Below are 14,808 nucleotides of genomic sequence, written 5' to 3'. Positions count from 1 at the left end.
ATCATTTTTACAGATTCTTGATTCTCATAGACAGCTTTAGTCTTCCACAGTGTGGTGTTAACACTTGGGCTAGACATAAAGAATTTGTGCACCTGTCTGTTATGTCTGCGAGCTCTGTGCTGCTGAGAGTTCTTTGTTGTTGTTATTCTACTCCAGACCATTAAAAGGGCCCTAATTCCTATGACATGATTATCCAGGTACCAAAGCCCATTTGTCACCTGCAGCAGAAAATTGAGTTAATGCACAACTAAAGGCAACCAGGACTGTGTAATATCAACTTGATTACATCAAACTAGCTGCAAACCTAATTCTGCTGGATGACACTGCGTGGAGCTTGTCATCTCCAATCATTAAAGCTGTCAGGAATCCATCAGGTTTACAGCTAATTAGGTGAACACTAATGAAGCTGGCAAAACAACTTTTCTTTTTTTATGGCTGAGCGGACCTTTCAGTTTGGAGAAAAAAAATTCTCGAGTATTCTCAAGGTTGCTGGGGACTGGATTTCCTGAGTTACCAATCAGCAGACATCTTTAATTCTCCCCCCACCACCACCTTTTTTTCTCTCTCAGTACCAAGCAATCAATTTGTCATCACTCTCAGTATGCCACAAAAGCAGTCATGAACCTTATAACTCGCAGCTCTCAAGCCAAAAAGGGGAAAAAAAAAGTAAGTTTCTTCTGTCTTAAAATAAAACGCCTCATACAGCTCACTTATTTATCTTCATGCACTTATCAACAGCATAAATGTTCTTGTTTTTTCGCTCTTGTCAAATAAGTAGCCCTTCAGTCATTCTACATCCCCCATATCCATTAGGCAGAGGCATTTTGATAAAGTAAAGCCAAAGCTAGTGTATGGGAAAGAATGAAAGCACTCACTCTGCCAACTTCTGATTGACCATTAAGCTATTGATGAATGTGCCTGTCAGGAGAGAGACAATTAAATCAAATATGAAACAAAGTCGTTTTGACGGGTCATTTTGATAGAGCAAAACCATTCTTCCATCTCCTATTAGTCCTGCAGTCAAGTTTTTGTAATGAATATTTCTTAACTAACCTGTTATTTCTTAGTTGTTTTTTAAGGTGTTAAAAAAAAAGCCTTTGCTTTTACTGCTATTAGAAAAAGTAACATTTCCAATGTGTCCAATAAAACAGCATCTCAGTGGGAAGCAATTATACACAATACTAAATGTTTAATGTGGCTATCAAAAAGCTAAAAGTTTAAAGAGATTACACTTCTGCTAAATATGAAAGATAGATCGCACACCGTGGATGATTCACTTGAGAAAGGAGGGAGAGAGAGAGAGTGGTACAGGGAGAGAAAGATACCTCAGAATGTATGTTTAGAGCAGAAACATTTTCTTCCTGCCTATGGAGTGCCCAGGATACAGCAGAGTCGAATGTATCAAATACACAGAAGAGACAGATTCTGCAGAATTAAATTCATGTTACAGAATAGAATTTCCCAAGTAATAGGAAAAGTTCACCTTCTTATTTTTTTTTAATGGTTATTTGATGACACAGGCCAGAAATGCAAAATATTATCATGAAGTGTTTGGCTATGATATTGTTTGCTAGATTGTATCACTACAGTACTGTGAAACTTCCCAAACTTTCTGGCTGTTTGTAAACGGAGTAAGACTGCTGGGAAGTCTATTTCTCTGCCTCAAAAGTACGAGCCGAACACATGTGTATGTCAGAGAAGAGAAGAAAGGAAACGTGGACATCGTTACTTACAATTTGTATTACTGCCCGAGCCCCTTGCTGTTTACTAAATTCAAACCACACCACTCGCAGAAGTTGTCAGAGCAGTGTGAAAGCACTGTCACATTTCTGGACGCCTGTTTTCTAACAACACCCTCCACCAAGCTGCAGGGACTACCTGCTCCAAGTTGTCCTAAGCACAACCACAACTGCGCTGCCAGTAATGCTGCCAGAGCCTCTGGAAAACTTCCACACCGGTCTCTCAGGGCTGTTTCACCCTGGTCCCCCCAAAGCTGCCCCTCACCAGCCCCAGCCCTGTGCCTGCACCTCTGCCAGCCCTGGGCCATGTGGCTCGGTGGCACCGCTCGCCAGGAGCCCCTCAAGTTGCACTAACAGAGAGTTGACAGGCCACGTGTGACGTCACCGAGTCTGGCGTTACCATGGCAAGTGATTTATTGATGTTTATCGGGAATGAATAGATCAAAGGCTGCCAGATGACAGGCGATCAATCAGACATCAAATCAAGGATGGCAACAGGCCAAGGAAACCTTTTCCAGCCCACATATCCCCAACCAAGGATTACTGTAAAATTATGTGGGGCTTTTCTTTTGCTGTTTTCTTTTCAATTTGGCTTTTTCAAAAAATATTGCTTAAGTTTAACAGGAGTTGACGTTTCTGGCAAAAGAAAAACAAACCAAACAAACAAAAAACCTCATCAGCACAACGCCTAGAAAAGTATTTCTAAAAAGAAAAAAATATGGAGGAAATCGTAAAGAAACATTTGCCAGTCATTTGACAATACACAGACCTTTTTTTTTTTTTTCCTTGGGTTTACTTTGCAGCTTCTCATCTGGACTCATTAATAAGAAATCAATAGGATTAACAGAAGAGGCTACCAAAGAAAGTGACCAACTAGGCGGATCTATCTGTCCGGCAGAGACATCTCCAGTGCAGTACAAGGGGAGGAGAGAAAAAGATAAAAGTTGGGCAAAGGAACCAGTTCTGGGCTTGGATCTTCAAGGAACACTGCAGACCTTCCAAATCACTTTGTCCCTGACACTTCATTCGCAGCGTGCCATGTATTTACACATACCCTATCTCTTTTTTACAGGAATTTTTTAAAAAAATGAATTAGAAAGAGTATTTTCCCTGGCTTTCACAAACCATTGCCTGTGAGGGAACGGGATGTAGAAGAACGAAGAATACGAGGGAGAAAAGCAAAGTAGGTGCCAAAGTACGGGCTGGAACTGAACAAAATTCGCCTCCTTGCTTCCCCCAGCCCCGGAGTCACACCGACCATACATGCCCGTGCAGTGTGTGCCCGCACACACCCGCCTGCCCCTGACTGCGTGTTGCCCCAGAACCGAGCCCGGGCGATGGCAGAGTCCGGAATAAATCAAAGTGGGCACCAAAGTGGGGAAAGGGCTTTCATACGCCCCCACCCAAGCAAGCAAAATAAAATAAAATACCTCTAGCCCCCCCACCTCGCCCCGGCGCTGTGCCTCCAGTCCGAGAGTTGCTCAGCAAAGCCCCCGGCACCGGCGGGCAGCGGGGCAGGAGCGCGGCGCGGAGCGGCGGCTCAGCCCGCCGGGAGCCGGTTATGAAAGAGACGGAGGGAAGCGGGAGGAGAAGCCAGCGGCCACGGAGGGAAGGGAGAGAAGGGAAGGAAGGGAAGCGGCTCTCGTACCTGCTGCGCGCCGGGGCGCTTGCTGCTTCCTCCTCGGCATTGCTGGGCTCCTGCGGGCGCCGGCGGGGGGGGCAGCCGGGGCGCGGGGGTGGGAAGAGTTGCCTCAGCCCCAGAGATCCGGTGAGCTGCTCCAGCCTCGGCGCGAGGGCTGGGTCGGGGATATATTTTTTGTTGCTGTGCATACACGATGCCGAGTAGGAGGAGGAGGCGGCGGCGGCGGCGGAGGAGGCGGCACAGAGGAGAGGACAGCCCTGCTGCTGCTGCTGCTGCTGCTGCTGGCAGAAGAGGGGGGAAGTTTGACAAATCGCCCCGGAGGAAGGAGGAGGGGAAGCCCCCCGAAGAGGTGTGCGGGCGGGAGGGCTGGGGAGAGCCCGCAGTCCCCCCCACCCCGCCCTGCGCCCCCGGTGCCTGGCCGGGCTGGGAGATCACGGCATAAAGACGGGGGATCTCTTGGCCGGAGCCGGCGGAGCTTCAGCCTGCGCTCTCCACTCCCGGCTCCCGGCTCGGCGCTGGAGCGGCGGCGGCGGCAACAGGCGAAGCTTGAAGGGAAACGAGATGATCGCGGTGTCACTCAAACTGCTCCGCCGAGGGGGAGCGGGGCACCGCCGCCGCCCGCCCCGGGCCGCGCCTTCCCTGTGCGCGCATCGCCCGCGGACCGGGCACGGGGGCGGACGAGGGGCTGCCCGGGGGCGACCCCCTCGCCGTGCCCCCTCCGCCGCCCAACTTCGCCCGCCGCCGGCGCCGGTCCCCAGAGCCGCCCGCGGCTCGCCGGGCAGGGCAGGGCAGGGCAGCCCGGGGTTCCGCGCCGCTCGCCCCGCTCCCTTCCCGCAGCCCTTCCCTTTCCGCCCCCGCGCGCACCCGTTCCCCGCCAGAGTCCCCGCGCCCACCGCCCCCCGCCGCGCCGGGGCACGGGACCCCCCCCGCGGCGAGGAGGGCCCGGCCCCGCCGCTCCATCCCGGCCGCCCCGCGCGGTGACAGCACAGCCCGGCTCCGCTCCGCTCCGCGCCGCCCGGCACATCGCGCCCGCCGGCACATCCATCCCGCCGGCTCCCACCTGGCTGGCGCCGCGCTCCGCTCCGCGGCCGGGCGGTGCCGGGGCCGCCCCGGGCCGGCGGCCGCTGCCGGCGGCGCCCCCGCCAGCGGAGCCGCTGCGCCCGCCCCGCGGGGCCGGAGCGGAGCGGGCAGCGCCCCGCGCGCCTCGCTCTGCGGGAAGGAGCACTTTTCCCTCGCTTTCCCTGTTTCTGGGGGCTGATTTTTTTTTTTTTTTAATCTCTCTCTCAGTTTGTTGGTTTTTTTTTTTTAATTTCTCTCTCTCTCTCTCTCTCTCTCTCTCTCTCTCGGTCCAAGTTCACTGCCGAGCGCCGGCGGATCGATGTGCTGCGGGTTTGATTGCGCCTCCCTGGGCGGCGGGGCCGCGCGGCGCGGGGAGGGCCGGGGGCGCGCAGGGCCCGCTCCCGCACCGCGACCCCGCACCGGGACCCCCGCACCGCCACCGGGGAGCGGGGCAGGGATGGAACGGGGATGAAACAGAACAACAGCACCCCCACAAAAAAAAAAAAAAAAAAAAAGTAGCGATTTTTTTTTTTTAAGTTCACGGGAGGAATTAAAAAAAAAAAAAAAAAGGCTGAGCTCACTTTTACGGTAAGATAAAAAAAAAAAAAAAAAACAACTCCACTCTCTCGCCCCCATTCTTCGAGAGTTGGGATAATTCCAAATACCTGACTAAGTGCAGATGTTGTTGCGTCTTCACATCCTATAAAGCCGCCGTGCCGCTCTCGGGCTCTCGCTTCCCTTTCAAGTTGCAGGAAATTCAAACACTTTACGTGACGGGTGGAGAAGGTTTTGGGATATATTTTTTTTGATTATTATTGTTATGAGTTGATTTTTTTTTTCCTAAGCTGATCTTTAGGATGAAAAAAAAAATCGCAGTCGCCTAAAGTCCCCGGGAAATTGCTACTGTTGGGGGAAAACGAAACATTTCTCTTGCAAACAAGAAAATGGTGAGTTGTCAATTGCCGCTTCTGCTGCCAAACTCGCTCAGTTCCATCTCATTGATACTCGCTGGTTGCTCCTCACAGTTACAGTATCTGCTCACAGAAGGAGCGATCAGATCTGCTTAAGAGACGACACGGAGATGTTCCCCCCCCCACCCCGCTTCCCCAAAAACGCCCGTGTGTGTGAGTGTGTGCGGGCGTGGGAGAGCCGTGCGGCAGGACGGGGCCGGGCGGGCGGGCAGCCCCGGCGGGGCGGGCGGGCGGGCTCGCACCGCGGCGGTGCGTGCCGCTAGATCCGCCCTAACATCTGTCCGTCTCACCATTGGCGCATCCATCAGTGTCACCCCGGCCGCACATTTGCAACGACAACACATCAGACGCTACGCAGACCGGGATTCGGTACAAATAACCGACATACTAAACAACTTAACCGGGGAGGAGGGGACCCAGCCGCAGCATAAGTATTTACAAATGTTAGACATCCTCGGGAAAGCGCGGCTCGGCTGCGGTTAATAGCTCGTTCATTCCCCTCTCCCTCCTCCCCCTTTAAGTAGGAATTAGGAAATGGAAAACCTAAATAATTCACGCCTCCCACCCCCCTCCGAAGGATGCTGCCGTCCGGGGGCAGGGGCAGGGACAGGGGCTGGGGCTCAGCCCGGCTGCGCTCCCGGCTCCGCGGGACCGGACCGAGCGCGGAGCCGGCGAGAGGCGAACCCGGGGCTCAGAGGCTGCCGACCGAGCCGGCCCGCGCTGCGCAACATGGAGGATTCCTCCGAGCTCTGGAGCTGGAGAGGCTGCAACAAACTTTGGGATGCTCGGCCGAGAGCCTCGGGAGCCCCGGGCGGCTCTGTCCCTGCCTGCCGCACGGAGCGCAGGAGGAAGGTCGCTCTGCCACCAGGCGCTGGTAAAGCGCCCTGAAAACTACAGCAAAATTAAAACGATACGGCGTGAGTGTAGTCATTGCAGTCCTGGGAAGGCTGTTCAGAAATATACGAAAGCCCTCTCTAAAGCCAGTGACGATCCCGATTCTCCTCAAGCTGGCTACGGGGGCATCCCGAGGAACGCGCTGCAGCGACCAATCCCGAATTTTGGGGCGGTTGCAAGTTGGAAGAAGTTTTTTTATTCCTTCCGTTTCCCTCTCCCTAAATCTGCTCATTTCTCACTGACTTTGTATCACCCTCAGCCCGCAGGAGGGATGTCAGCCCCTGCCCGCTCGGCTGGGCCCGGGTGCCCGGCGGGGTGCGCAGCCTCCTCCCGCGGGTGCGCTCTCCCACACGCGGGCGTGGGTTTATGCATGTGGTGGCATTTGTGTTGGAACAGGCTCCCGAGCAGAGCTCTGCCTCCCGCAGCACAGCCTGCGTGGAAGATGCTGGCAGGTGGCACCTCAGCAGCTGAGCGGTGTCACTTAACGCAAACAAACACGCGAGACAGTCCCTGGCCCTGCTGCGTGGGGAGGTTTGTGCAAACAGCGCTTACCTGGCTTTGCAAAGGGCGGCCCACACGCTCGTACCAGTGCGCCGAGCTGGGACTGGGGGGGAATGAAATAAGTGAAACTTTCCGTAAAGAGTAATTGGAGGAACTTTCTGAGTTCAGTTAGAAATAATAATTCTCGTGTGTGTGAGAGAGAAAGGCAGCAGATATACGTGCACACAGACACATGTCCTGCGCTTACACATTCACAACTCAGTGCCAAAATGCTCAGGAAGTTGGGGAATAATTTGGTTGTTAACTATATTAATTTTTTTTAAAAAGGAAGAAAAAAAAATCTATTGAACTTTCTAACAGACGATTTACAGAGGGAAGTGCAGATGCCTTCATGTGCGTCTGCTTCTTTCGGGGTCACAATCTATCCCAGAAAGCTGGAACCTGCAACTTTATGAAGTGTAACATTTCCAAACATAACGCATCAAATCGAAGGCTGAGCAGACTCCATCTACAAAGGCTCAGCATACGAGGCTCAGCCCTAAGCTCGCTCTTTCCAGCAGTTTTAAACTAAGGTACCAATTATTTATAAGTCACATAATTAGATAACCATCACTCCTGAACTTTCCATCAGCTAAGAATGTTTTATCTTTCACCACTGGACACTGCTTAGTGCCCTTCTTTGGTATACATTTTCCTGCTCACTTCATTCCCCTACACCAAAACTCCACCAGTTGCCCGAGACACCCCTCCCGTCCCCTGGCCCGAGCGGAGACAGCAGCTGAGCCGACAAAGGACCCCTGGAATTAACTACTGGCTATGGGAACGGCCAAAGAGGATCAGTGAGGAAGTTTAGCAAACTTGGAACAGCCGCCTCTTAGAAACCAGCTTGTTTTACCCGGGCTTTAACCTTGTTCTCTCCCGAGCAGCGTGTTGATGTTTCGCCGCTTGCTCCCTGCAAACAAGGCAAGGAGCGGCGTGCGCCGAGATGCCCGTGTGTGGCTGCTCTCCCTCGCTGTTCGCACCAGTTCACTGCTCTCCGGGGGTCAGCCTCGAGCACCGAGCGGCCCCGGCCCGGCTCTGCCGGCGCCTCCCCTTCGAACGGGGCAGAGGAGCCGGCGGGGACCCGCGGGAAGGTACCCGAGTGCCCCCGGCCCGGGGGAAGGGTCGGGCACCAGCGAGCAGAGGCCTTTGGAGCCGCCGGTGCGGGGCAGCGGCTGTCGGGGGTGGAGGGGCCGGGCTGGCGGCCGGGGGCGGGGGGCGAGCCCCTCCAGCCGGCGGGGGCCTCACCTGCCCCGGGCAGCCCCCGCAGCCCCGGGCGGACCGCGGGCTGGGCTGAGGGAGCCCCGCGGAGGCGCCGCCGGCATCGGGCGCGCACAACGCGGCGGCCCCGCGGCCGGTCCCGCCGGGCACCCCCGGCCCTCTGTGCCAGGGCACAGCCTGCCCTCCTGCCCCACGCCTCGGCGGCACCATCGAAATGCTGGAAGTACTTGGGTTTCTCCCGGCGAACAACAAAGAAGCAGCAGCTTTCATTAAGGCTGGACCAGATGAATACGGATCTGACAAGTTTGTTTAAAAAACCCCGCTGCCCACGCCCGAAAACGATACTGCGCTTCTGTAAAATACAAAGTGTTGTCAATAACCATTATAGCAGCGATAATTATCTGAGAAGAGAACAAAGACATTTTGTAATATCTACATAACTTTATTAGAGCAAAATTATTTTAAAACGCCTGTGAATTCCCAAACCTCCTGAATACAAATGAATAAAAGTTTTTTCTTCGGGCTAAAAATCTTTGCTTGAATGTAAATTGTTTGGGTAAGTGAATTTACACAGCAGCAAAGTTTGTTTGTCTTAGTCCAGTAGCTTTGCTTTAACGAACCAGATGTTTTGTCTGTAAATTGTCCAGAGGACTTTTACAATTCTGACATGCAATAAGCCCCAGAAAATCAGAACTAAAAAAGCTGTGCCCTTGCAATCAGGACCAGGCATTTCGACAAGAGCACGGGGTAAAAGGGAAAGTCTAAGTATGCCCAGTGTCTTCATATTTGGAAGCCTTATTTTAAGCTGGAGGTAATCTTGTCCGAATCGATTCGCTTCCCTCCAGAGTTGACAGTAATTCCTCACCCAACCACAGATATCAGACATACATCCCCCCAAGAAAAACACCAAGACAGTAGGTAAGAATAGGGGTGGAAACTTCGGCCAAGGGAGCCGTAGGGCTCTGCGGAGGACCGAGCGGAGCGGCCCGGCCCGGTCCGGGGACCCCGCAGCTGCACTGGAGCGAGCCCCCGCAGCCCGGAGGTGCCCGCGGCGGGCGCTCCCTCCGTCCCCCGCGGCCACGGCCGGCGGCAGCGGCTCCTCTCCCCCGGGGCCCCGCGGAGGCGAAGCCCCCCGCCCCTCCGGGTGCCAACAAGTCCCCAGTTAAACTCGGCCCGGCCGCGGCTCCGCGGGATGATGCCGCCGCTGCTGCCCACCCCCCGGAGAGCCGTCCCCGGCGCGTCCCCGCGACTCTGCCTTCCCCCTCGGCCACCGAGCTGTCCCGGCTCTCCCTCGTTCCAGCTGGGCTTTCCCTCGGGCTGAGCCCCTCTCGGCCCGGCCAGCGCCCGCCCCGGCACCCGTCGCGCTCCCAGGGGCCGCGCCCTGCGGCGATGATGCCGCTAAAATAAGATCTATCGGCGCGATTCAGTCCCCCCTCAGCTATCACATTTTTCTGCCCCCCTTGAAGCCCTTGAAAGGACTTGAGGTCTCTGAAGAAACAAGCGGCCGCTGCTTTGAAGGAAATAAGCGATACCATTCAGAGCTACTGTAGCGTAATGCATTCACTGGGGCAGCAGGAAAACCTTTTATGAAAAATAGTTACAAATCCTGGAACTCTACCACATGTGACAACAAAGGCTGTTGTCTCAGCAGAAGGGCTTTAGCTAATTTTACCTACACAAAGTTTTACTGGCTGCAGGCTTTGGGAACGCCTTTGTGGAGCCTGGCAATGATCCTCAGGGCTGGCTAATTTGAAAGGCATTTGGAGGATCCCGGAGAAGGGGAAGGGATTCCCCTCTTATTCCTCGCATCGCCTCAAAGTTCCCATCGCACAGCTGGCACGGCTGCTTCTCTGCTGACCGCCTGTGACTGAACGCAATGAAGATTTTGTTGTGCACAGATACACTTAAAAAAAAAAAAAGAAAAAAGAAAAAATACTTGAAGTGGGAAGTTGATAAAGCTTAAGTTCGAGCAAAAACCTTCTTTCTTTTCACAGAAACTTCCTTCCCAGGCGTGTCTTTAGCGTTTGGCACATAGCGCTTGCACTAAGACGTGGAAGTTTATCTTTAAGAAGTTGCCCATTTGCCGGTAGCGCACCTTGACCCGCTCCGGGCCCCACTGACCACCGAGGGAAGGGAAAAGCTACAGCCGCCCCCGCCGGCCCTAAAGAACGGACGGAGCTCGGTGGCCCCGCGAGGACGCGCACGGGGTCGAGGAGAGCGACCGGCTCCCTGAGCCCCGGCCCGTCTCGTCCTCCTCCTCCTCCTCCCCCGCGCTCTGACCCCACAGCGGGGCCGCCAGGACACAGACACGAAAACAGCCTCGGCGGGGCCGCCGGGCCGTAAATCCCAAATCCCCGCTCCCCGCGTGCCCGGTGGCTGCTGCTCAGGGAGGGCTGCACTGAATTTATCGCGCAGGGAGAGCGCGGGGCCCGGGCGCTGCGGGGCCGTGTGCGGGGTCCAACAACGTGTGCGGCACCCGGCATCCCCCACCCTCACCCCTTGGCCGGGAAAATTAATGGAAATATCAGAGATCCGCTGTCCGGGCATACACCAAGCAGGCCCCGAGCCCCGAGAGGGCTACGGCCGCCCCGCTCCTGTCCCGCACCCCGGAGGTGGTCCCGGGCACTTGTCCCCTCCCGGGCGGCCCTGGGCGAGCAGGAACCGCTTCCCCGCCGTGTGCGGGGGCAGCGCGGGGCAGGAGCCGCAGCGCTTTGCTCCCCGGCTGGTCACTGGGGTTTGCACCGCCCGGGTCAGGTGAAACGTGGAAACTAAGAAAATCTGACACCACCATTGATTCCCTCTCTTTGTTCTCCTCTGTACACAATGGAGAGGAAGAAATGCGACTTTAAAATTGCAATTAGCCAAGCTTTAGAGCAGGTTTCTGTCATTGGGTGTTTATTCCTATCAAATCTCATTTCTTCTCTGAAAAAGCACCTCTAATTGTAAAATAAAACAGCTAATATCCTTCTGTAATAAGAGTTGCTTAAATTATGACTGGATGTGCCTAAACAGTCATCTCATAGTTTCCCACTGATTTTGGTCAGGTCCTGAAAGAATGGCAATTTTTTCTAATGTTTTAAAAGTATTAACTTCCTTTCAAACATTCTTTAACCTTTAATGTTTTGTAACTTGATGAAAAGGTCACTTTGTTCGGAGTGGATGCATCTGCTCCATAATTGTTCTAATATCAGGCAGAGCTCCATCCTAACACCACATTCTTTTATGAGAATTTTTTTTCTTAATATACCATTGTTAAGGTTACCATGAGTAATTGTTTTAAAGGCAAAGAGCTCCAGACTAAAGGATGCTCACACTTTATTTAATTTCACCAGCTTCAGATGTTTGGAGCTGTATTCAGCAGATGACATTAGCTGAGCTCTGAGCAGAATAACCTGAAACATTTCACCTCTTCCCACTTGTGGGGGCCTGAGATAGAACAGGATCAGAATAAATAGTTGGTTTTATAGACTGAGCTGCATAACAAAATAGCACAAAATACTGATTAATACTACTTTGGACAGGCAGCAAGTTTGATCCAAGTATCTCAAAGTTCTTTACAAAGGGCTGTATTTTGGAAAGCTGAGGCACAGATGGGTTAAGACCTAAGAGCAAAGCAATGCTGGAGATCTTGAGACCTCTGAACATCAGTGTCTCCAGAATCAGCCTCAAAAAGTGATTTGGTGGCAGAAACATTACTAATCTAATTATATTTTAGACTCCTTACTGTGAAGGCAACAGCTTTTCAACACGTGTAAATCAATATTTATCATTAGGAACGATAATATTTTGAATCTGCAGATTTAGCCAGTTTTGCTATAGAGAACCTATGTTTTTTCCTGTCTAAAAGATTAGAAGATGAATACATTAATTACCACTCAAGGGCTGAGAATGTCCACCCAAGGGGCAGCTTGTGGCCCCAGATTTGTGGGCAAACATCACTTATTCGCAGCACTGTACCTGCTTTGCAAGAGCAGCAATGATACCTGACTGCATATTGGAGATTAGAGCAAGAACCTTAAATTGATGCAATTAATCCCTCTAAAATACAACAGGATTTTCTAATTCTTACACAATTCAAACATCCAGAGAATATGTTTAATTAAACTTGGCTATACTTTTTTTTTTTAAGATTTTCTAAAAAACCAAAGAAATGAGCTAATTATATTGCTTAGTATTCTAATATGCACTTTTTTTTTTTCTAATAACACACTTTTCTAGCCAGGCCAGTCCCTTGAGGACCAGTTCCTCATTTATAAGGAGATCCCCAATGGGAGTTAAAAAGAGGCTATTTTATAAAAAGAAAATATATTCTGAAAGAGGAGCCATACAAAGATAACCCTGCATCACATATATCAGTATGGAGGCTGGAATACGTATTCCAATGATGCAAATCTTCCCTTGCAATAATTTGCTCATTAGTGTTAATGAAAGCCCAGATACTGATGTCTATGTATTTGTTTTTCTATTTTTCATCACACTAATGCTTTTAACTAAAATTATTTTTTTTAATTTGCTTTATTTAATGAATTTAAAGGTCAATCCTCTTCCTTTCCATATGCAAATCCTATTAATAGGATAGTAGATGTTTGATATTAATGGGAGTTAATAGAGGAGATACACCCTTCACACAAGAAACCCCACAAGAGAACAAAATAACATCAAGATAATTTCAGTAAATTTGTTGCTTCTCCCTCCCCTTTGAGGAACCAAATATCAAGACAACAGTACCTTGGAAACAGGAGTGGCAGCCAGAGGAGGGATGAGATGTGAAAGGGCACACAGGACCTCTCCAGCTTTCAAAGGCAGAGCCCCAGGACAGGACACAGTCCCACAGCACCTGGAACCTACTGCCACCTCCTCTTCCTCACCAGTCTCTCACACCTGCAGGAGCCAGGCAGGACACAAGACACCATCACCAAAAGACCCTTCCCCACCCTACTAAAGAGGGAACAGGCAACTTCTGCTCCATTCAGAGGCCAACAGCCTCCACCTGGGAGACCACAGCTGCTACTCAGAGAAAAACAGGAGCTGCTGGGCTCGATGAGGGAGTAAGTGAAGTTACTGCCTCTCTGTGCTCCTGCCAGTTTTGGAGTTTAAATGTTTTGTCACTGTCTTTTTATGTATATTTGCTGTAGCAGGACTCACAGAGGTCTTGATAGTATTTTTTTTTTTAATTACAGCTGTTGGTGTTAAAATAACAGCACTGATGTGCCTATGGAGGTGGCGTTGGGGAAAGAGGAATAAACTCATTCCTTTCATCTGCTGTCCCTGTGGGAAAATGCTCCCTGTGCTCACAAGTGAAGAACAATCCTGTCTATCCTAACTTCTGCAGTAAAACTATCTGTGCTGTTTTTCAAGCAGATGAATCCAGATACAAACCAGCAAAGCATCATTAGTCCAGAGCAGCTTTTTGCTTGGTAGGAAATAAGAAATACCTGGTGCAGCCCCTGGCCAGGCCAGCCCAAGCACTGCTCCTGTAGATCCTCCTCTGCTTCATTGGGGCAGGCTGAAACAATGTGACTGAAAGGTGTGGAGAAAGGGATGAGTCATGGACCACAGAGAGGTGTTAATTTACTTCTTATCAAAGGGCTCAAACTTGCTCCCTCTGAACACCTGGGAATCTTGCAAGGAAACCCATTGTCAATACAGCCTCCCTCCCAGTTGTCACTCCTCAGCTGAAAAAGTTTTCCAATACCCTTTCTCAATCTGCACCGAGTGACATTAGTGTACTACACTCCCAAACAGTGTATTCACAACAGCCTTTCACAATATCCCCTCCCAAAGCTCCTAAGACCTCACATTTTTAGGGAAAACAATTTTTGTTTCCTTAAATTGAATTTATTTTTCCCACCGTTTATACCAAAGGGATTTTTTTTTGCTAAATTCCTGAACCCAGAAGCTGGTTTTATCCTTTGAAAAAGGTTGTGTGTAAAACCCACAAACAGTCCCTGGGAGCTGTGGACAGAGCCCTGCAATGCTCTTGGTCTGTCCAACCTCTGAGCTTCAGAGAGACAGAGCAATAGCAAGGACCACAATCCTGTGCCTCTAAACCACACAGAACTGCTGCTGCGATGGGTGGATACATTGAACAAATCCTTTTCATTGCTCTTGGCTCTTGGGATGTTGGAAAGCCCCTCTTGAAACAGTGACTGTGGGCAGTGACAGCCCTCGTGACACACACACAGCCTCCACCTCTCAGATAGTGTTTCTGGCTCTGTGCAGACTAAAGCAGATAATATCGTATCATACCAAGGCTTACATTGAGGTCACCTTTGCTTTCACAGCCTTGATGTGGCCACAGATTTGGCAAGGGAAGGGCTGGAAGGTGGGAAGCACGCTGAGATAAAAGGCATCACGTTTCTGAGGAAGCAGGGCCTTGTTCACGGGCCTGTGGTTTGGATTTTAGCTGAGACACGCTCAGAACTCCCCTTGGCTTGGGCAAATAGGACAGCAAAGAACTGGGTCTGGTGTTTGGGGTGCATGACAAAATAAGACTTACACTGATTATATTTTGGGGATGTGAGTGCTGATCGCTACAAACAGTCTGTTTCCAGCCAAACAGCAAAACTCTGTAATTGCCCAGTTAACTCTTCCAGGCTGGAAGTTTGCATTTTTACAAAATGTTGGGTATAAATTACTTCCACAAATGGGAGCCTGGACTCAACAGAACAACACAGTTGTCTGTTACAGCAAATCTGGCATTCCCAGATTCAAATCTGCTACAGGCGTTCTGGATTTTAAT

The 14,808-nt window shown here is 51.4% G+C and overlaps 1 protein-coding gene across 1 annotated transcript in view; it reads right to left on the bottom strand.

Moving 5' to 3' along the window:
- Positions 1 to 3,616, bottom strand: part of TSHZ3 (teashirt zinc finger homeobox 3) — a 64,123-nt gene extending 60,507 nt beyond the window's left edge. The window contains exon 1 of the mRNA XM_027729591.2: positions 3,388 to 3,616. Coding sequence (XP_027585392.1) covers positions 3,388 to 3,427 — 40 coding nt within the window. The 5' untranslated portion in view covers positions 3,428 to 3,616. The remainder of the gene's footprint in view (positions 1 to 3,387) is intronic.
- Between the last annotated feature and the right edge of the window lie 11,192 nt (positions 3,617 to 14,808).

This window comes from Pipra filicauda, unplaced genomic scaffold (genome assembly GCF_003945595.2).
Source record: "Pipra filicauda isolate LSUMZ 115617 unplaced genomic scaffold, ASM394559v2 scaffold227_size1260479_pilon, whole genome shotgun sequence".
NCBI lineage: Eukaryota > Metazoa > Chordata > Aves > Passeriformes > Pipridae > Pipra > Pipra filicauda.
The sequence above is the reverse complement of the archived record's forward strand: the minus strand, read 5'-3'. Positions and strand labels throughout refer to the sequence as shown.